The sequence below is a fragment of the Oenanthe melanoleuca genome, chromosome 12 (assembly GCF_029582105.1).
Source record: "Oenanthe melanoleuca isolate GR-GAL-2019-014 chromosome 12, OMel1.0, whole genome shotgun sequence".
NCBI lineage: Eukaryota > Metazoa > Chordata > Aves > Passeriformes > Muscicapidae > Oenanthe > Oenanthe melanoleuca.
This window is the reverse complement of record NC_079346.1, coordinates 20,264,402-20,286,655: the sequence shown is the minus strand read 5'-3', so window position 1 is coordinate 20,286,655 and position 22,254 is coordinate 20,264,402. Positions and strand designations below refer to the sequence as shown.

Genomic DNA, 22,254 nt, shown 5'->3' with positions numbered 1-22,254 from the left:
GTGTCCCTGGGAGATTTTGTTCATTACTTTTCCCCATCTCATCAGAGATGCATTTTGGGATTATTTCTTTGATGTAATTTTATTATTATTTAAAATATTTTAAAAACTAGGGAGGAAAATCATGTATTTTAAAAGGATCTTAAAATGCTGTCTTATAGATAGTAAATATATTTCAGAAAAATATTCTTCAACTAAATATGTAAAATAGTCTTGAAAGTTTATTGTTTCTCTATAGCCGTAAGGTATCACTCTGTTGTGTTTGCAAGGAATTTTGTTTTAGAAGTATACACATCATGACAGTATCTCTCCATTCGACTTGATGGTGATAACCTTAGCCACAGGCATTTGCTACAAACTAAAGAGGAATGGGGCCTGGGAGAGCAAAATATTTAGGAATATCATACAGTGCTGCCTGTGACTTTATGACTTCAGACTTGGTAGATCTTGTAGCAGAGGGAGAGGTCCATCTGCAGAGATTGAACTTTGGGAGCTTTTTATCTTCCCCCTCCCCTGCCTCCTAAACTGTTTGTTTAGGGTTTTTTTTGGTTTTGTACCTAACCATTTTTGACATCTCTCCTTGAAGATTCAGGACTGATTTGGTGACTCAATAATGTGGATTTTTTATCTGCCTGATTTCCCAGGGGCCTCAGGAGAGATGTTGGATATGCCTTTCATCCCAGCATAATCAGATTGACAGTGAAGATCTTCTCAACACTCCATAGAGTCTAGAATCCTGCTACTGATAGCAGCCAGCAATGAACCATTTTCAGAATCTGGCATATCCTGAACTATTATAGTCATCCTGAACTATTCATCAGCTAAAAATACCTGGGAAAAAAATAGAAAACAATCAATTCATGCCTATATTTTTCAGTTAACTCATGGCTGCATTCAGAGCCAGGATGCTTTGATGGAAAAAATATTTTGCTAATAAGCAAACTAATAAGCACATTTCTGTCTATGTAATTAAAAGCATCTGGTCAAGTTCATTATTATTATCTTACTTTGTAAATTCAGTTTGATTTTTCTTATATGTTCATGGTGTAGCCACGTATTTATACTCTACTCTTCATAAAGGCTAATCAGAGCAGGAGTCTGGTTTATCCTTAGCTGTGAAATTAATGCAGTCTATACGACAATTTCTTTAATGCCAGAATACTAACCTGCATTTTCAGGAGATTAGTTTCTCTAGATAATCAGCTTTGAGACTGATGTCACAGCTAAATGTGACAGAAATTGATGTCCATTAAAACAAGCTGGATATATTTCTGTAAGAAAAACTGGACAAATACTGAGAATATTCTAACTGAATACACTGCGCTGGGTAGTATGCACCAGACATATCATCTATGGAATACTGAGCAGCAACTTTAGAGGAAAAAGTGACCCTGTTTTTCTCTCATGAGTCAAGAAATAGATATGGACTCATGAATTCTTGGCTGGATCTTTAACAGCTACTAGAAATTAGCCTGCAAAAAAAGAGTCTAATATTTTTTTTCCCCATCTTTGGCCTTAAATTTTCTCTGTTATAGTGCTTAGGACCGGTAGCAGTTCATGACCAGTGCATGCAACACATCCCTGTGTTTCCCTGCTGACTCATGAGCTCATACCAGCGTTTTGGGTCAGCCTGAAATCTGCCTAGAGAAGACTTGAGGTTTCTGGGAGGTTCAGAGATCTGACATTTTACCTCAGATTATGCCTGTGCAGGTCTTCAGCAACTAATGAACTCTCACCTATCAGCAGGGGAATATCCAGTGTCGTTGCCAACCAGTGCTAGGCAGGGTAATGGTCTTTTTAAAAAGTCTTTTTAGAAAGCTTCAGTTTTCTTTGTGGTTTAGCTCCTCCATTTTCACCCTCAGTATTTCCAGGCTGTGTGAAAGGAGTTTTTAAAGCCATCTAAAAATGTTCCCAGGGAAAAGGACCTCTTTCACCACTGCTTCATCTCAGAAGAATTGGAGGCTCCTGGTGTGGTGACGGACCCGGTTTGTGCAATCTTGGAAGGCTGGCAAGGAAAAGTGCTGCAGAGAGCTGAGCTTTGTGGAAGTGGCATCCCTATGATTTGAGATTGAGAATGCTTCTGTTAGTTAAGCTATGAATGCTAGATGCTAAATCATCATTATTTCCCTCCGCTGTTTCTTTCCCCATAGATCTGGGGTGGTTCTGACAAACATGTCAATAACTATTCTTACCCGATCTGAGACACTATGAGTGGTAATGGTAATGTAACAGGGAGAAGCCCTTTTGAAATATTTTCCAGGTAAGAGTAGAGGGTATTTGATTTTTAGCCCATTATTCCAAATAAACAAATAGACATGAGGATCTGAATAGGCAACTGGAGAAATCTACTCTTTTCCCTAAATTTGCTAGGGGTTTTCTTGAGCTCTTCTTCAAACCCTGTTTTTTCTCTACATTTTTCTTTTTCCAAGTCCTGTCACAGCACACATACATGCTTTTACTAGGCAGAGTAAAACCCTGGGTTGATTACAATTGCAGTGAAAAGAACCCCCTTTGCAGGGGACTGAGGAACAGATGATGTGAATACCTTTGGGTTGCTGAGTTTTTGCAGAGGCAGAAATAGGTGGTTAGAGCTGAATAGTGATGCTTCCCTTAAATCAATCGAATTTCTTGATGAAGTGGTCTAGGGTGACACAGCCCTGGCCCCAGGAGATGCATTTGCTCCTTTCCTTGTTTTAAAGAGTGGATTGATTGTATTAGAATATAAATAGATCCAATGAGGCATCAGAATGAATAGCTCTTCAATTTGGCCACTTAAACAGAGATTAAACCTTCTTGCTTTAAAATGAAATTGAGCCAGAATGCCAAAATGCACTGGCCTTTGGATAATCTCAAAAAAAGAGATGTTGTCTGACTGGCAAAGGAAGAATGATGTATGGGAATAAGAAGAGAATTTACCATAAAGGATCTAATAGTTTGAGAACCCTGTGTAAACTAGCAAACTTTCTGTAAATTAATTGCAGATAAGGTGGTTTTCCTTCCTTTTTAGAATATATCCTATGATTTTGGTATTTAATGTACAAAGCTTGTCATTTGCCCTCTATATGTATTGAATACTATTGAATATATATCTATATATCTATATATCGATATCTATATGTATGGTGTACATATAGATATATTAATATTATATATGAACTCTGTAGGAATATATAAAGATATAAAAACATCTATGTGTATTTAATACATATACATCTCTATAATTGAATAAATGGAGATGCCACTTCGTATTTATTTAGGATTGAGATGTATTGTGAAGAAGAGAAACTTAACTGAGTGATGTTTTGATGGAGGAAATTTCCTTCCTCTCAGAATCGAGTGCCTTCACAGAGCCCTTCCAGTCTGGCTGGCAGGCTCCAATAGAGAAGTGTCCTTCAAACCATGGCACTGGCTTTTTGCAGCATGTGGGGGACAGGCAGAGGTTGCATCCAAAGGCAGGTTGGAAATTCACTACCATCTGCAAAGTCCTCCACATCAGAGCCCAGCCCTTATTTGAGGGTGGCTGAACATGTGTTATAATGTGCACCTGGGCTAGTGGAAAATGTCCCTGCTCGTGGCAGGGGGCTGGAACAAGATGAGCTTTAAGGTCCTTTTCATCTGAGACCATTCTATGATTCTGTGATCTGATTTTATTAATTAAAGCGTGCTCACAAGCAAAGAGTTGAGGGACTGAAAGCAAACTCTCTTTTCTCTTCCCCTGCCCTTGTTTGCTTTTTTTTTTACTGTTTTGTTTTGTTTTGTTTTGTTTTGTTTTGTTTTTGTTTTCTTTTCAGTTTAATATATTTAAGGAGGAATGTCCAGGTTGAAACTCTCCTTTATCATTCTGTTTCTCTTCAGATAGCCAGCACCAGCTCAGTGGAATCAATGCCGGGAGCAGATGGTGGTGGTGCATTAGGAGGGGTGAGTAATTTGAAGATAATACTTTAGTCAGAGCAGTGTTGGGAGGTGGGTTGCATTTCTTTTGTAGCAGGAAAAAATAATCATTCTTCAGTATAGGTTTATAGGGTTTCTGTCCTGCTGTGGCTTCAGCTGTGCTGTCATTAGTCTCCTGGCTAAGTTATACCCATAGCTACTTGTCATTTGCAGCACCAGAGAATTTGAATCTTGCTCAGATGTGTCACAAAAAAACGGGAAATAAACTCTCCAACCAGTTTTACTGGGTTAGAGAGCTGACATTACTTTATTAACAGTGCTGGATGTATGGGGGTTTTTCCTTAAAGCATGCACAGACTTCTTAAAGCACCATAACTCATTTGGTAGCGGGTATATGCTGCACATCCATCAGAGCTGGTTCCTTCAGTTTGTAGCACTGGGTTTGGAGAGGGGGGCTTTTGTGTCAGTTTTTTTGTTTGTTTTTTGTTGGGATTTTTGGAGGGTTTTTTTGGTTGATTGGTTGGTTGGTTGGTTTTTTGTGCATGTTTTTAAATTGTGATAGGGAGCTACACTGATTGCTTGAAGGGAGAAGAGCAAAAACATATAAAGAAATCTATCTGAATAACGCTGTTGCATTGTGTAACTCAGGATTTCATCTCCAGAAACAAATTTTGAGTAGCACTTCTTCCACAGTATGCTTTCCATGTTTCTGATAGTGCAGAGGAAGAGATGATAATACTTATGTCTCTGGCCTGTAAAACATTGGCTGCCACAGAAGCAAAATTTACTTTCAAAGGTATTATTCATTTTGCTCAGTAAAATGGCTATGACTGCTGCTGAGTCAAACCCAAGTGTTTGAGTCCTTAACAAGGTCTATTTTTTATCATTTATATCTCTTCTAGATTAAAAGATTTTCAGGAGATACCTAGGGTCAGTTGAATTTACAGAAAATTAGCCTCCACAAGAACAACCAACCACCAAAAATACCCTTACCTAGAGATGTCCTATAGGATGTTCTGTATTAACATGATGATTTTAGTAACAAAGGAGCAATTTAGCAGCTCCTCCAGTCCTCTGGCCAAGCTTGGAACCTTCTGGTAGAGTGCACAATGTCAACACAAAACTGTTAAACAAGCCAGCAACCTGACCTATACAAAAAACAATTTATAAGTGTCTGTGATTAGTGTGCTTCTTGCTGGTTATTTTTTTGTTCTCACTTCATATTTAACAATTATTTCTTTATTTATAATGAAATACAACAATTTTTTCTTTATTTATAGTCGGTTTTGTGATTAGTGTTTTGTGCCTTGAGTTACAGAAGCTGTATTTAGTGAGCTACTTAAAAAAAAAACCTGATGTTTTATAGTATTAAAAAACCCAAAGCCACATAAAAATTTTGGTTGGTCTTAAGTACTGGGAAATGTAAATTTTATTTGGAATGAAATAAAAAACTTGTATCTTTTTAGTTGATTATGAATAGTTGTGTCAGTGATTTGCATAACATATCTTGATATATTAAGTAATTTTCCTTAAACCATGTATTTAAAGAAAAATGGAATTGATCAAAAAGATAGTTTAAAATACCCAAAATTGTGTAGTACTGATTCTGAGCTCTAATTTTGCTAAAAATGGATAATATAAATGAGAATAATGAATAAAAATATTAGTTTCAGCCTCAGAAAAGAATAATTTTTAGTGCTGACATCCCTTTAGTAACAGCTCAGTGAGAGCACAAGCAACACATCGTGTGCTCGGCAGCTTCACGTGCAAACCACTTGGTGGTAGTGGTGGCCAGCAAACTGGGAGCACCTTCCTGTGCTTCCCCAGCCTGCTTGAGAGGCTTGTGGGATTTTCTTCAGCGTTTGCATAACCAGGCAATGAAATCCTGCTGCAGGAAGGATCATCTGCTTGTTTAAAGCATCATGGTACCTCTTTGCTGAATTGTCTTGCTGCTTTGCACTGCAGGTTATGTTCAGACTTCTGTGTGCAGGAGGAAATATGAGCCTGTGGAAAATACCTTACACATAGTCTTTCATGTACAATGTTGGCATGTAGAGAAACAAACTAAAATATTACAAAGTACAAAATTTGCTATATAATTTAAAATTTTTCATTTACAGTAAGCATTTCTAGAAGCACATGCTGATGTTCTACCACATCATGGTTTGCTCCAAGCAGTTAATTTATAAATGGAAATACACCTGTAAAAGCATGGGAAGAAAAATAATTGAAACTGCTTTGTAGCTCATGTGTCTGCTCATGTCAGAGTCTCATCAGACTGTATTTATGAATTACATGAACAATATTGAATTTCTACCTGCTGGCCCAGACAGAATGAAATGCCTGGCACAGAGAAGCTCTGGCTGTCCCTGGATCCCTGGCAGTGCCCAAGGCCAGGTTGGACACTGGGGCTTGGAGCAGCCTCAGACAGTGGAAGGTGTCCCTGCCCATGGCAGTGAGTGGAACTGGATGGGCTTTGAGCTCACTTCCATGCCAAACCATTCTGGGACTGTATGATTTTCCAGCTGTGTAGCAAGTAATAAAATAACAGTAACAGCAGTCTCCAAAGCCACTGGTTTTCTTGCTGCTCCTACCAGTTTTTTTGGTGATTCTTCCCTGCATTTAAGAAGCAAATGGAGGCTGCATAGTTCACTAAGTTCAGATCTCTGCTCACCTAAGAAGGCCAGCCACAGGCCTTCATCTTGCAGTCATTTGAGTTGTACCTCTTGCTGGGACATATGCTATTTTTCCACCAAATTTTTAAAAATGGAGGAAACTCTCAGGATTTAGAGAGTTAAATGCAGTAGAGTAAAAGCAAATTAGCAGTCAAAACAGCCTAGTATGAAATTAGATCCTGGCTCTGAACAGATTTTATGTGAGTGTTTTTTCCTGTCAGACTTAGCAGCTTCAAAACAGAGTTGGGTATATTGAGAAAGGTGAGAAATATGGCAATTATTCAAGCTCATTAGTATCAAGATGCTGAGGCGAGGGCAGCTCTGTGTTAGCACCCCTTTTGAAAGGCATCAGCAGTAAATAAAGTAGCTTGTGTAATAAAGGACACAGTTGCAAAGTGACCATTAAATTTATCTAATTTATCTAGGATGAACAAAGTGAGTTATAATGCATGTCCTTGTTTGCTACAAAAGCCCCTCTGTTCAGATGATGTGTTAAGAGTATGTGGTAAGGTCACCTGAGCCATCACTGGGTGCTATGAGGGCACTGCCAGTGCAGGATGGCCTCCTTGTTTTCACAGGAATGGAAAGCAATTTTTTAAAATTCTTTTTCAGTGTCTGCAGTTAAATAACATATTATTGAAAAAGTCTTTCTTCTGTAATAGCTCACTGGAATTTGCCGAGTAATAAAGACTTCTTCATTTTTATTATCTTTTCTGCAACTACAATAGCAATGTTTCAAACTCTTTTGTTCTCACTGTATTCTCACAATATTGACAAATACTGTGAAATATTGCTGGCATTCATCAAACACTTAAAAGACATATATACAGCGTTGTGTATTTTTGTGAACTGCACATTAGCATGTTAATCATAGAATCATGGAATGGTTTGGGGTGAAGGGTACCCTAAAGATCATCTTGTTCCAACCCCCACCATGAGCAAAGACACTTTTCACTGGATGAGGTTGCTCAGAGCTGAATCCAACCTGGCCTTGAACACCTTCAGGCATGGGAAGTCCAGTTGATGCTGCATCCAGTAATGCAGTTTATCACGAAATTGTGCAACAGGGTTTGCTGAGTAACTTTAGGTACTGGCTTGGATTTAGAGGCTAACCTTGTCTGGCCAGGTCCCTGGTGAGGTGTACCTGCCTTCCTGAGGAGCTTTATGCTTCATCTTGGGCTGGGAGGGAGCCTAAGAAATCTCCTAAATTAAATATTTGAACTTGGGTGGTGCAAAGTTCACTCTCAACACCATTCACTTCTTCAGTCAAGCCATTTTCCCCAAAATCTTCATATCTCCTCCCCACCAAGGGAGGGAAGTTTACAACACACTCACAAAGTCAAGCTGTACCTTGAAAAAGGAAGAGGTGAATGCTGGAAGGGAAGCTTTTCTTGAGAGGCCCACCTTGGCCATTCCTCCACCTCCTCACAGACAGGGAAAGGAGATTGCTCCATGGTAGTCAGGAGATGAGTGGGCAGAGAGGGGCTCAGATCACATAATGTCCCCCCGAGGCCCCTGATGGTTGAGCCAGCCCTCCAGCTGAGACAAACAGCAGAGTCATGCAGATTCTTTCCTAAAATGGTGTGAACCCCAAAGAGGATCTTTGTCAGTAGAACTCTATGAACAATTTTTTTTTTGTTGTTGTTGTTGTTGTTGTTGTTGTTGTTGTTATTATTATTATTATTATTATTATTATTATTATTATTATTACTATTATCAAATATTGTGCTTTTAATTTCAGAGTGATTCCTCTAGGAAATCTTCCAAATCCAAGCGAGACAAGGAGAAACAGTCTTGTAAGAGCTGCAGTGAGAGCTTTAACTCCATCACGAAGAGGCGGCACCACTGTAAGCAGTGTGGGGCAGTAAGTATCCCAGCACAGTCAGCTCTTGAGTTTCTTCTGCAGAGACCATTAAAGACAATTTTTAATCTTTTTCAGTGCAGGGACTAAAAAACATTCTGGTTCATGGCAAGTCATTGTCAGATCAGGTTTTTCCACTTGCTTTATTCTCTGGGTATCAGGGGGAAAAGGAGCAAAAGTGGTGCAAGGGTCCTAGTTTGTGCTGGTTTAATGGCAGTGCCTCAGTGGATAGAAAGAAAGGTGGTGCTTTTCCTGTGGGTGGGTGTGTATCTGGGGAAGGATTTGTAGTTTGTTTGTAGAAGCAATGGCCTTAAGACAGCTTCACTTCACCCCGACAGCAGCTCTTCTAAAATGAGCAGCTGAACATGAAATATTAAAGGTGGGATTAAGCTATTAGAGAGTATCCAAAGGAGGGTAACGAAGATGGCAAAGTGAAGCCATGAGGGGAGCAGCTGGGGGCACTGGAGGAGAGGAGACTGAGGGGAGACTCACTGGGGTCAGCAACTTCCTCTGAGGGGAGGAGGAGGGGCAGACTCTGATCTCTTTCTCTGGTACCTTTCTAGTACCCAAAGGAATGGCCTGAAGTTGTGTCAGGGGAGGTTTAGGTTGGATGTTAGAAAGAGGTTCTTCCCCCAGAGAGTGCCCAGGCACTGGAACAGGCTTCCCAGGGAAGCAGTCACAGCACCAAACCTCTCACAGCTTCAGGAGAGTTTAGACAACACTCTCAGGCACAGGGTGTGACTTGGGGATGTCCTGTGTGGGGCCAGGAGCTGGACTTGGTGATCCTTGCAGTTTCCTTCCCAGTCAGTATATTCTGCGATTCTGTGTTCCTTTCCCTAAGGAAAGGTTGTGCTAGAGTGGTTTCCTCCTGCTTGAAAAACCAAAGAAAATTTATCCCAGAAAGGCAAAGGTGGCTTACTGAAGGCCCTTAGCCACCTCCCCTAGAGCCATTTATTGACGACTGAATTCCCTTTTTTTTTCTGTAAATTGTAACCGTGGCCAAGATGAGACGGATTGCTGCAAGATGATTTGAAACCTCATTCAGTGTTCCTAATGTAACTAAGAGTAATGTTATTTAAATAACATTAGTCATTTGAAATAGAGATAAATTTTCAGCTGCAGAGAGATCTAAATGTATAGTTAAGATATTTAAACAAACCTCAGTCCCAGCAATTGAAATTAAACTGCTGTGGAGGAGGCATTTTTACCCTGGAGTTGGGATTTTCAACCTTCTGGGTTTGTTTTTATTAAAAATTGCTTAAATCATGAAATACATTTCTAGGGATTTAAAATATCCCATTGCAAAGTCAGTGTAACTGAAGTGAAATAATGGCTTTCCCCCAGGAACAGAGAGATAACAAGAATTACATCGTTAATAATTTATTGTTAAACCATTGTTTGTTCTGCAATGCTTTGTAGTCTGGCAATAGCATTCGAATTAAAGAAGTTAATTTGTCTCAAGGAAAGATTATAATGTTGCTAAAAATGCTGTCTAGTCTTTGTTTGGGTAACACTTCCTGAATTAAGGCAGTCCTCTTACAGTGAACCATGTAACAACATATATGTGTGCTGCAGGTCATTATTGTACAGAAGTTCAGAATGGATGTCCATCAGGCTGTCACCCTGGTGACAGTTTCTCTCCCTGGAGCAGGTGTATTTTGACAAATTTTTAGCATGAAAACAGGTTCTGGAGCTGCAGATCCATCATTCTTTACAAGCACTGGTTCCTTGGGCCCAATGTGCCACTGCATGCTCTTGGCAGCTGAGGCAGACAAATAATTCTTGATGAATAATGGATTATGTTCTTAAAATAGTTGGTGCTTTCTGGATTCCTCAGTTCTCCAGGATGTCCTTGATTGATGAGGAATGCCAGTCACTTTCACTCTGAAAATCAGTCCTTCTTAGACCAAAGCACTAATTGCTTCTTAAACTTAAACTCTCTTTGACTTTTAAAAGCTTATAAGAAAAGACAAGAAAAGCAAACTTCCATGATGTTAGTCATACAGTAGAGACATAAATTTTCTTTAATTTAGTATTGTGGTATATGGCATTGGATCACAAACATGTTAATTATTAATGGAGGTAGATATAGTGAATATTATATTAGTCTCACATTTACATTAGCTTTCAAGAATTTTGCTTTACTAACAACAATTCTGCAAGTCCATTTCTTTGATAAAGGGTTGTGTTTTAAACATGGCTAATTAAACACCATCTGTCTGTTACAGGTGATCTGTGCAAAATGCTCTGAGTTTAAGCCACTTGCAGATAACAGCCGCCATAATCGAGTGTGTAAAGAGTGTTTCCTGCAACTTCCAGCAAGCCCCTGCAATCCTGGGGTGGAAGCAGTTGGGGAACAGAAGAAAAGACTAGCTGCAGAGGTACAGTCTTTGGCAAAGAAGCTTTGTGAGGATTTCTCTTTCTTTAGTATATTTATTAAAAACTAACGAAATTGGTTTTCTTTTCTACCCTACCATGGTATTTGAAACTCTGACCTATAATTCTCATTGAACACGCCTGCAGCCTGGACACTGTTTGTAGATAGTGAGCGTTCATCATAGGATGCTGATCACACAGGGATGCATACACGTTTGGTGGCTAAGCTTCAGCTTCCAAACTTACAAAAAAGAAGGAAAACCCTCTGACTTCTTTTTATTATGGAGGATTTCCTATCTTGATCTGTGCACAGTAACTATTAAAAAATAAGATCGTTTTTTTCACTTCTAATTCCCTGTAGCAACTCTGTTGCTTGGGTGCTTTGTCAGCTTTTAGACAAACACATCCAAGATCTCAGCAACAGAGTGGGGTAAAACTGCAGGTCCACCTTGCCCTGCCCTGAGCTGCCAGATTTGCAGAGGAAGTTCTGGATCCGGAACCTGGACCCATCAAAACCTTTACATATGGTATCAGATATTCCCCTCTGTGGCAGAAGGTTGTAATGAGATGGTCTTTACAGTCCCTTCTGACCCACACCATTCTGTGATTCTGTGATACCTGCTTCAGCTGTGCCTACAGATGGTGAGCTCTTCATGGGTGCCAATATAGTCTGTGGTACCTCATGAAAAACTTTGCAGCACTGTTTCAGTAGGAAAAGTTACCTACAGAAGGAAGAGAGAGCCCTGTTCATCTGAAAAGCCAAGAGGCTTTGTGACCCATGTGACCCATGGCTTTACTTCAGAAAGCATATTAAAGCAAAAGCTGTAAAAACCCAAGGAAAAGTGTCTTTTTTTTCCCCTCTTCTACTCAGGCTGCTAAGTTTTTGTTAAATCTTCAAAGGATGAGGTAAAATGCAAGAAAGCCAGTGTATGGAAAGAAAATATCAGAGTCAGGCTTTTTCTTTCACTTCTATTTACATTAAACTTTTTAACAACCTTAGTAGCAGCTGAAGAGATTGCCACTTAAAAAATGTTATTAGCAGCTGCCATAAATCTTCAGGATACTTCTGTGCAAATCCAAATGCAAACAGGAATTTTGATTTTCTTCGCTTTCTATCAGAACACAACAATTTCTTCTGATCTTTTCTTGGAGTCTGATTTGGCTTCATCCATGCATAAGAGGATCTGTTAATAAACCTTTTGCATTAATTTGAAGTAATCTCCCAGCCTACTTTGCTAAGTAAGAAATGAGCTGCATCATCTTAATTACCATTCTCAGTTTACTGAGTGGAAGTTGAATTTAGCTTCATGTCCACTGGGGATGGTGGTTCAGCCTCTGCCTCTTTTACATGGAATTATGCTATTTCTTAATTGTATATAATAATTATTAATTTTTTATTTGGTTATGGCCTATCCAACATTTGCCCTCAAGTATTATTTGACACTGCACCACTTGAGTATTTTTTATTTAATTCTAAGGTTGGGGTTTTAGGTGTTTTAGGTGTTTTAGGTGTTTTAGGTGTTTTGCACACCTAAATATAAATGGAAGCAGCTCTGGTTGGTTGGTTGTGTTTTTTTTCCTTCATTCAGAAGCAAAGCATCCTTGCAGCTGAAAACAGCCTCTTCAGCAGCTACCTCCAGTTCCTTGAAAAAGGGAAGACTTGGTACAAAATGTGGGTGACCATCCCCAAGAGTGAACCTCTTGTTCTGTATCTGCAAGGAAGCAGCCAGGTAAGATGGCATTCACAAGGGTTAACATACAGGAGAAGAAAAGCATAAGTTTAAATATGTCAAGCACAGAAATGGGTCAAATGATTTGGCTTGTTTTCAACAACAGAACTGAATTTCCTATTCTGGATATTGAACAAAGCCTCAGAGTTTAGATGATCTTGTTACCTGTACTTATTTCTGATACAGTTGTGAGCAAATGTTAAAGCTCATTGCTTTTTCATTCAAGTTTTTAGCAAAAAAAGGGGACAAAACAAGGATAATTAGGTTATCCTTTAGATTTTTTAAGGTTTCAGACAGGTGAAGTCAAGGGTTTGATTACTCTTTTGTTAGGGAAAGCACTTTCCTGTTAAATATATAGAACAGCAAAGGAGGCTGAATATTGCAATTGCTGGAATTGCTGGTTCAAGTTTTTTTTTTTAAACCCAGTTCTGGGTTGATGGGGTAGAGGAATTTGTGGAAAGGTAGATGTTGTTCAGCCTGGAAAATTATAAAGCTCCTTGTCATAGCATCATTGGGTTTTATCTTTACTTGAAATATTTACATTGATAAGAATTTTGTGTCTCTAAATGTACTATTGAAGCTAACTAGCATTTGTGTGTGATGAAAGTCAAGGGATAGAAACATCTATATCCAAACTAGAAATATTTGTCATGCTTCCTTAGCATTGAAGAACAACAGTGCTGAAAGGAGATGCCCCATATCCAGGTTTGCATTTGGCATTTGACGTATTTATACAGCTTTGTTTTATCTCCTGTGTGGGATGGAAGAAGGAATGGAACTGAATTCAGCCAGCAATTACCCTTCTGTAGTTGTAGTAATAAGGTTTTCTTTTTATTAGCACCTGTTTGTGGTTAGGAACAGTCAGGGAAATCAATTTTCCCTGTGATTTTATAAAGCATTTCAGAGGAAAGCTTACCCTCTAATCAACAAATCAACAAATTTGATCAACAAATCACAACAAATCAACAAATACTACACCTTGTTGTCAGAGCTGTGTTCATTTCACAGCTTGTCAGCAGGAGCACCTCTGGCTTTAAGCAAGTTTGTGTGATGTAGTGCTCAAAGAGGCTGAAAGCTTGAATTTGGAGCTTCAGCTCCCTTGGCTCCATTTGTGATTCCAACCCCACACTGAGTAAGCATCTAATTCATCCTTCAGGCAGCGAGCTGCCTGGTTTCACTCCTAGTCAGCAGGACATGCGTGGCTGAAATGACACATTGGAATAGCAAACAGCCTCAGACAAGGCACAAAAACAAGGCAACAAATCCAGTCTTTGGCTCTTTCTGGAGTAGAGGTCTGGGGAAAGGAACGATGCTTTAAAAGCCAGGCAGAGAGAACAGTTTCACCCACAGAACTTTGCAACTGATGAGCAAGCTGTGCCTCAGACAATGGCCATTGCAATCTACACAAACCAAGCCAGATTGTCTCACACTTGGGCAAGGACAGTGGGAATAGAGGGAAAGAAGTCCTTTGTCCTTCCTCACACAGAAACATGTGTGATCTAAAAGATGGCAGGGGTGAGAAGCTGAGAGGAAGCAACACCCCTTACACAGTATGTTTGAGAATTTCTCCTACTGCCCAACTGATGGTTGCAGTACAGCACAAATAATAATTTATGGACATAATTCATCTGCATTCAGTGCAAACTTAATGATGCTTGATTCTTCAGGCCCCACCTGACAAAGCCACAGATGGAAGCTGGAGGAGCTTCTCTGCCTCAGTTGCTGTGTACTTTGTCCATGTCCTACCAAATTTGATCTTGAGCCTCTGCTGATAATTATTAATAAGATCCTTTTTCTTTTTTAGGGGAAAAGGGTGCCTCAGCACTAATTGTGAATTTTATGACAGTTAAATTTAGTGGTTAGTGTCCTCAGCTATATCAGGGGTGAGATAAATTTCCCAATAAAGTGTCAAGAAAGCAAAAGGACAAAGTTATTTATCTTACATTCCAAAACCAGGATTTACGGTCTGGAATGAGACCAAAAATGACAAAAGTTAGGCCCCTTTCTTCAAGGGCCTGCCATTCCCGTTTGTATACTTAAATTTACTTCCAACTGCAGAAAAAAATTCAGAAGCCAGTCTTATTTCTTGATACTAATCAAACATTCTTGTTAATTCGGGTTTACATAGGATATGCTGGATTTTTGAGGAAAATCTCTTCCAGAGCTTCATTCAGTCTGAATGTCTGGAATCAGTTGGGAGCTACTCATGTGCTTAAATATTCTTTTCCCAGGCATAGTTCTGTTTTGCACAACCACCTCTGTGGATCTCACAGACCTCTTTAGACCTGAAAAGAAGCATTTCAGTGCCTGAGATTTGTCTTTTGGGAATAATATTGCCAACAATAGTATTAAAGAACTTGAAACATAGAGTAAAGCATGACTTTAGAATTTTGAAAGTTGGGGGATTATTTTTAAGAAGAACAGAATAAGAAGAAGAATTTTAAGAAGAAAAAATAGCTGCCTCTAGGGAAGAAAGAGCAAACCAAGCTGCATCTGGAGCTTTAGATACAGTGAAAGCTTCTTCTTCTGCACCCCTGGCCCTCATGCTGAAGAAGTGATGCTAGTGCAGGTAGAAACATGACTCACAGATTTAAAATAGCAAGAAAACTGCTCTTTTGCTTTAGACCCTTGTTCCAGAAGAATGAATTAATCCCTAGTGTTCACAGTTCAAGTCTTGCATAAGGCTTTAGGCATGAGGATTCCCAGCTTGTTTAGGTTTGGGAATCATACCAGTTTGATTTGTCCTCAAATGGAGTCACAGTTTGTCATATTTATCTCAGTGAAATTATATGAGTTTACTTATAAGCAAAGACCACTTCAAGTGTAAGGAGCAGCAGTTCTAAGATAAATTAGTCATGTCTTTTCAAGGGCTCCACCTGGACCTTCTGCCCCTATTGGCCTTGTAAAATCCACAGCTGCTTGCAAAGCTCTTACCTGAGTGCAAAGTTAAGGCTTCCAGACTAGCTGGAAAAGTAATGGATTCTGGAGAAATATGAAAGGTAAAACTACTATAGCTAGAGGTAGTATATTTATGTATATATCAGATCAGCTTGATCCAAGAGAAAATTTTGTTTTATAAAGAAGAAAAATCTTCCATTCATCATGTAAATGTGATTTATTTTTAGAAAATAAGGGAGAAGCTGAGTTTCAAATTGAGCTCAGGGTTTTTGAGAAGTAATTTTTTTTTACTTGCCTGTTGATTCCATTTAGTAGAAGCTTTACCTGGCTCTGCACAAAACTCTGCCTGCCCTTTTTTGGTCCTGAAGATCTTCGCATCACGAGTCTCTCAATGGCTTCTGTAAGGTTGGGGTTAGATCATGAGTTGATAAAGAGTGGAGTTTAGGTAGAAAAAAACAGGGGTTATCTAAGCCCACTCAGAAGTAGGAGAGGGAAAATGCCATTGGTGGGTCACTGATACCTAAGAGAGCTTATATACGGCAAAGAGCTGTGTAGTGCAAGAGGCATGTCTGTATGCAGGGGTGCCTGAAACAGAACTGCCTGTGTGCTGGAACTGAGTTGTCTGTTCCCAGATCTTAAACCCTGGGTGTTGCAATGACTGTAACAGAGCAATAAACACATGCTGCTGTAATGACCTAGATAAATAACCCATTTGTATTGTGCTGCTCAGAGTCAGCATGAGTGTACAGTGCTTGTGATTGCTGATAGTATTACACATCCACTAGATTTTTATCTAACACTCACTCACTATCAGAGAAAAATTATTGTAATCAGCCCTAAAGTGAAGTTCTTTCAGCACTGGGTATTTTGGTTTGATGAAATACCAGTATCATGCAGTTGTACTATGTTGCATGCAGAAATATTTTTAAAAAATACAGTCCAACCAGCCAAATGGGTAGGCTCTTAAAACTAAAACATGAATTGCATCTCTCTTGTAAGGCCTGTAAATCCTACTACATGCTCAGTAAAGGGCTGGAATTCTTCATGGATTCATAGTAGCCCCCAGATTTGCTGGGTTTCAAGTTGGAGTGAAGGGCTCAGTGGCAACACATGGCAACCACAGATGCTGCTGATCCCAAAGAGAAGCCTGAATTGGGGGTGGGGTATTCCTCAAGGCCAAGTGCTTCACCTTTACCTGTCAGCAATACAGCTTTTCAGAGATAATGTAAATCCCTTCCTTTTGGATCAGGCAGGTTCAGACAAAGTGCCAAAGGCAGCATATTAAGGGAGGATGCAAGACCAAAGGCAGACTGCTTAATTTGCCTGTGTCTGCACATGTTGGGTAGGTGCAACACATACAGCTCAAACATCAGTTTGCTCTTATGCACTTCGTGGCTACAAACAATATCATTTGTCATTGTCGTGGGCAACCTACAATTTTCCATTTGGCAAGTCTAATGTCAACACTTCTAAATCAAGACCAGTGAAACAGGCATGGTTGAGCTTGCATGTGCTCTTGTGCATTTGTGTTCATCAGTCCCATGTTTGCTTGCTTGAGCAGTGCCACGTGTGCAGGAGCTGTTCTGTACATGCCAGTTCTTCTGCATGGGCAAGACCTTCCTGATTATAAGGATGTGGCTGTGGTGTCAGGGAGTAGAAACTGTCTGCATTTAGGACAGCTAGTTATACTCAAATGGGAACTGAATGTAGATTTAGTGTTTGGCCTAAAGCTGCATTAAGTCTCATTGAATAGTGCTTGGTCTTCAAGCAATTGGACTCTGACATTTTTGCATGACAAGCAATAGATTAATACATCAAGAAGTCTCTATTGATTTAATAAACTGTGATACATCTTTGACTGTGTATTTCTTGCCCATTTAATTAATGTATGTGTTTGCATTGATGTGAGCAGTTTTGATACTTGAATTACTTTAGACAGTGTTAGAAAAGCAGGCATATTTTTGGCCATTGTTTTCAGAGTTTTGGTCCTCTTCCAGATTTACCAAGTCATCTGCCTTTGGTGTGGGCTGACGAAAGAATGACTTTTGACACTTCTCTGTGGGATGCTTCATTAGCTTTACTATGGGGCTGCAACACAAGCAGCTGCTACAGAAGGTGACAGCTTTGTACAGATGCTTTGATGCCTTTGTGAGTCAGACTTCAGTTTGGGGACTCATCTTTAGAAACACTTTGCTAGGAGCAGTTGAAGAGGTTGCTTGGCCATGGCACACCCTGCCTTACTAAAATATGTCTTTCTTGAGAGCCTAGGAGAGGAGTTGGTTGATGCTCAAGATGTGACTGTTAGAGAGCTGTATTGCTCCTTAGATCAGGCTTTTAAAGGATGGTCAAGAATTTGAGCATTGGCTTCCTTGAGAACTCTCAAAGGCATCATAAATGACTGAAAGTCAAAAACTGTCTTTTCTTTCAAAGACTTTTCCCTTGCCCTTTAGTTGCCTTGGTGTCTCTCAGGGTCTAGCTTTGCTTATTTGCTTCCTTTTAACCAATCCTACAAAATATCCCATGATGTTCAAAAGGGACAGCACCAATCTCAGCTGGATCCCATTGCCTGTATCTAATGCAGAGGAAATTTTGTCAAAGACACACGCATAAGTTACATGAAATTGTATGAAAATCCGTGGCTATATTTTCTGTGAAAGGGAATCAGTGAAGTAAGAATAAAGCATCAGTAAGGCATTGCTTTTTACTGGTTTAAGCTGAGTAGTCAGTACCGCCTTGTCCCCGCTTCCTTGCTGCAGAGCCTGGGACTGCATCTGTGTGCTTCCCGCAGTGTGTGCCTGCCGGCTCCATGCAGTGTGCCCGCCCCTCCTGCCTCAAACTGCATTTTCTCCTGAATTCTTACACTTCTTCTCTCTCCTTTAGGATGGACGAAGCCCACGTCCTATCCCCCTACCTGGCTACGAAGTCAGTTTACCAGGTTCTGGTGAGAAGTTTGACGTGAAGCATGTTTTTAAGCTTTGCCAGTCCCATCAAACTCTCTATTTCAGTGCAGAAGATGAGGAGCTGCAGGTGAAATGGATGGAAGTTCTCACCAAAGTTGCCAAAGGGGAGACTGAGGATACAGCTGAAGGGCTCAGCAACCCATAAAGCAAGATTCATTTAGTTCCTCTCCTACATGCTATAAACTATCACTTGAATTTGGTATTCATGGCACTTTGGAATCTGTATTGCTTTATATTTTCATGTGTCTGCATAGGAAATTCAGTGGTTTCTTACCTTTTATTGTACATTTTTCACATACAGTAGTTACCTGCCATTTATTATGTTAAATGAAAAAGTAGTTATAGTTTGTGGTGGTGTCAATGCTGGTTTTAAAACAAAAGGAGCAAAACATTAATTTTAACAAAGATAATGGAAAACCATCAGTTTTTTGTTTTCCGAAATGTATATTTTCCAGTCCTTTTGATTGCTGTTGAGTGCAGGATGTGTATAGTCTGTGATTAGTTCTATAAATGTTGCCTTTTAAGTTAAGTGTTGTAAAGGCTTGTGCTGGCCACTGACATTCCATTCTCTGCCTCACCCTCCTCCTAAGGTCTTTGTGATGTGTGAGCAGTGTACTGAGTATTTTCCCATTGCTAAAACTATGTCTCTGCTATTTTGAGATGACCTGTTCAAATGACAAATACTGTAGAAAGGACTTCTAAAAATGACTGCAAATGGAGCAGAATAGAACATTAAGAAGCCTCATTGATTTTAAGCATTTATTATATAGATTGCTTTCTTCTGGAACCAATATCTTCCTTCCTTATATTGGAACCCATTTTGATGTAAGTGAACAAACATTTTATACTGCAAACTGGGTTATGATCAATAAACAAGAACATTTTTAGTATACACCATACAAAAAGGTGACTTTTTTGTTGTATTGGTTAATTTAAGTGGCCTAGATTTTATTTATATATTTTGTAAATAATGTTTCATAAGTATTTTAAAAATTTTTAAAAGACCTCAGCTAATTAAGAGGATTTCGTGCATAGTTAAGAGATATTTGTATGAACTGAATTTGTCATTTTATTTTCCTGTTCACTTGTTTTTGTCCTATTTTCAAACATAAATGCTTATCTATTTAAATTAAAAATTCCTGCAGTTAACTCCTGAGCCAGATTTCCAAAGCACAGCAAAGTTTAGGTCAACATTTAATATAGGTTAAAAAAATATATAAAAGTCCAAAACAAATAAACAAAAAAAGGCATGTCTGTTCCTAGTGGTAGTAAGCATGTAGTATCAATCAAAATGAAATAAAATCTGTCACAGTACTTTTTAAATGGCTTGGTTTAACTTTTGTTTCCTCCTTAGCCTTCTACATTTGCTGTACTGATACTGATAGAGAGGAAGAAATGCTCCATGCAGACAAGAGTTTTTTTAGGATTGTTGACAATTAATGATCTGAATCAGTGATTTTTTTTGACCTACAGAAAAGGACTTATCCTTCTTTGGGGTTTGGTTTATTTTTTATATTGGTGAATATCTGAAGTCCAGGATGATAAAAAATTAGAGGCCATGTATTTGATTATCTACTGGAAATTTTTCTTGAGACTTGCATCTTTCCTCTCCTCCCTACTCAGCCTCTCCCAGCAGTCTACACAGAAAGGATTTCTTGAAGACTAGCTTTTACCATGAAAAGGAATTCTTTCCAGTGTGTGGTTATTTCTTCTCCCAAGCTTCCTTGAAAATATAATGATGTAAAGTACTTGCCTTGAAAATTTATTCATTTAATAACATTTCTGGTTTGGAGGTGGAGTTTTTGTTTGGGTTTGTTTTTTTTTTTTTGTGTTAACATTCTCTCATTTTGTGATTCTAAGCAAATCAAGGGAAATATGCTTAGTGAACACATTAACAAACCAACATGCAGTAATGCAAGAGCAAAGCACCCTCAGAGAGCAGCCACAGGCTACAGAACACTGTTGTAGGAGGAGTCTCTCTTGATCTGCATTGACTGACCAGCACAAGGTCCCAAAATACAGTGCTGCTGTGAAATCACAGTCAAGTTCTCTGAGAAATCACTACTCGTCTCTGAAGGTTTGTCCTAAGTTTACAGCAAGATCTGATCTTGTCCAGATCAAAGGCTGGAGGGTTAGGTCTTTTGTTTCATTCTCCTTCCTCATCTGCTCTCCTTTGGAAGGAAGTGGGAACTCCCAAAGCTGAAGAAACAGGCATTGCTGATACTATTTCTTATAAAAGCTGTAAGCTTTAGACTTTCCTTTGCCATAAAAGCTGTTCTTCTGAGCTCAGCCTGCTTCTGTGCAGAGGATTAGCACAGGGATTAAGCATCCCAAAAATCCTACTTATGCCTTCGTATGAGTGCATAAATAAGATTTTAGCCACTAATAGCCCCTTTCCAGCTTTGCACAGAGCTGTATTATATATGCTGGCCATGATAAGACCAGAGAAAAAAATTTAGATATGGCAGCAGCAGTTAAGTTTAACCAGGGGACTGAATTTTGATTAAGTGGGGATTAAAAGTACAATACCCATAGCTGCAGTGTCCTGACATCAGCACATTTCAGAAAAGATGCCAAAATCTCACAATAAGGCAAGAACCTTCTCTGTGCATGAGGAATGTAGCCTGTGGAGCTGTGCCAACAAATCCTCTCCACTTTACTGCTTGCAACCATGAAGTAAAACATACCAGATCTTTGTGACTCTGCCTGTCAGGTCAAGGCACCAGACCCTGCCTGCCTCATAGCCAGCTCCTGCTCTGAGCATGGCTGGTGCAGAATTAAAACAAGCTGTGGTGCTCCGGGCTCTCAGGCACTGCAGGATCCCCAAATTCTGCTGTGTTTTGGAGCTAAACCTCACAAATCTGTGAGAGCTTGCTTGGTCCTTCCTGTTAACAGCTGGATAAACCTTTCATTTGCTTCTCCAGGAGCTGCTGTGTCTCTCCAAGATGCCTGTCATCTCTTTCCTGAATTAAACTGATGTGTGTAATTTTTAAATTTTTTTCTGTAAATTGACAATCACAGATTAAGGGTTTGAGCAACCCTGGATTTGTTTCAGGAAGATTTCATTAACAAATCAATTAGCTGTATTTAATCTCATTCCCACACATTTTTCATTATGAGTGCTTATTTATTAATTTTCCTGTTAAAATGTGGTGTTATGCCCTCAGAAGGAAGAGCTGGCAAAGGCAAAAATACAAAGAACTGGCAAAGGCAAGGGAGAAAGGCAGTGACAGAGCAGACAGATGAGGCCAGTCTCTAATTATTTATTTCCTACCTAGAGGTGCGATGCATGTTGGTGGGTGGCTCATTTTGCAGGTGGTGAGCAAGTGTGGTGATCAGGATAAGGAACAACACAGAACTACGACTCAGAGAGAGACAGCATTACAGAAATTGTCTGGATGCATTTGATGAACCTACATCTCCACCTACATTTGAGCTTTTGGTTCTGTTCAAGCAATACCTGAGTTCTACTGCTGTGATCTTTGGATTTTGGACAAGACTCACTGTCAACACCAAGACTACAGGAAATCAAACCAGTCAGTGAAGAGGTTTTGTTTGAAATCAATGTCTCCACTCAAAATTATTAAGAGGGAATGTAAAATCATCAGGGCAGAAGTTGTGTTTTTGCTAAATGATATGTGACCTTTTACTATCGCAGGCCTCAAATTGCTCATGGGTATCTAAAAGATCAGGGATGTTGTGACCAGGGTCCATCAGGGGCAAAGTTGGCATGGACAAATCTGCTGAGAAACAGGAAAACTGTGAAATGGATGGTCCTTATCTGCTGTGTCTGCTGCAGAACATCAGCACCAGGGAACTGGGGTCAGGTTTTCACAGAGGCAAATGGGACTGATCCATTCAGATGG

At 39.5% G+C, this 22,254-nt stretch overlaps 1 protein-coding gene across 4 annotated transcripts in view; it reads left to right on the top strand.

The window, feature by feature from the left end:
• FGD3 (FYVE, RhoGEF and PH domain containing 3) overlaps window positions 1-19,711 on the top strand; it is a 94,424-nt gene extending 74,713 nt beyond the window's left edge. For 3 of the 4 annotated variants that reach the window (XM_056501612.1, XM_056501615.1, XM_056501613.1), the window contains exons 15-19: window positions 3,853-3,915; window positions 8,305-8,427; window positions 10,653-10,805; window positions 12,390-12,530; window positions 18,309-19,711. In XM_056501612.1, the coding sequence (XP_056357587.1) occupies window positions 3,853-3,915; window positions 8,305-8,427; window positions 10,653-10,805; window positions 12,390-12,530; window positions 18,309-18,533 (705 nt within the window). In that variant the 3' untranslated portion in view covers window positions 18,534-19,711. Of the gene's footprint in view, window positions 1-3,852; window positions 3,916-8,304; window positions 8,428-10,652; window positions 10,806-12,389; window positions 12,531-16,677; window positions 16,764-18,308 lie in introns of those variants that run through there. The other variant, XM_056501614.1, reaches the window with a different exon arrangement.
• Window positions 19,712-22,254: the final 2,543 nt, after the last annotated feature.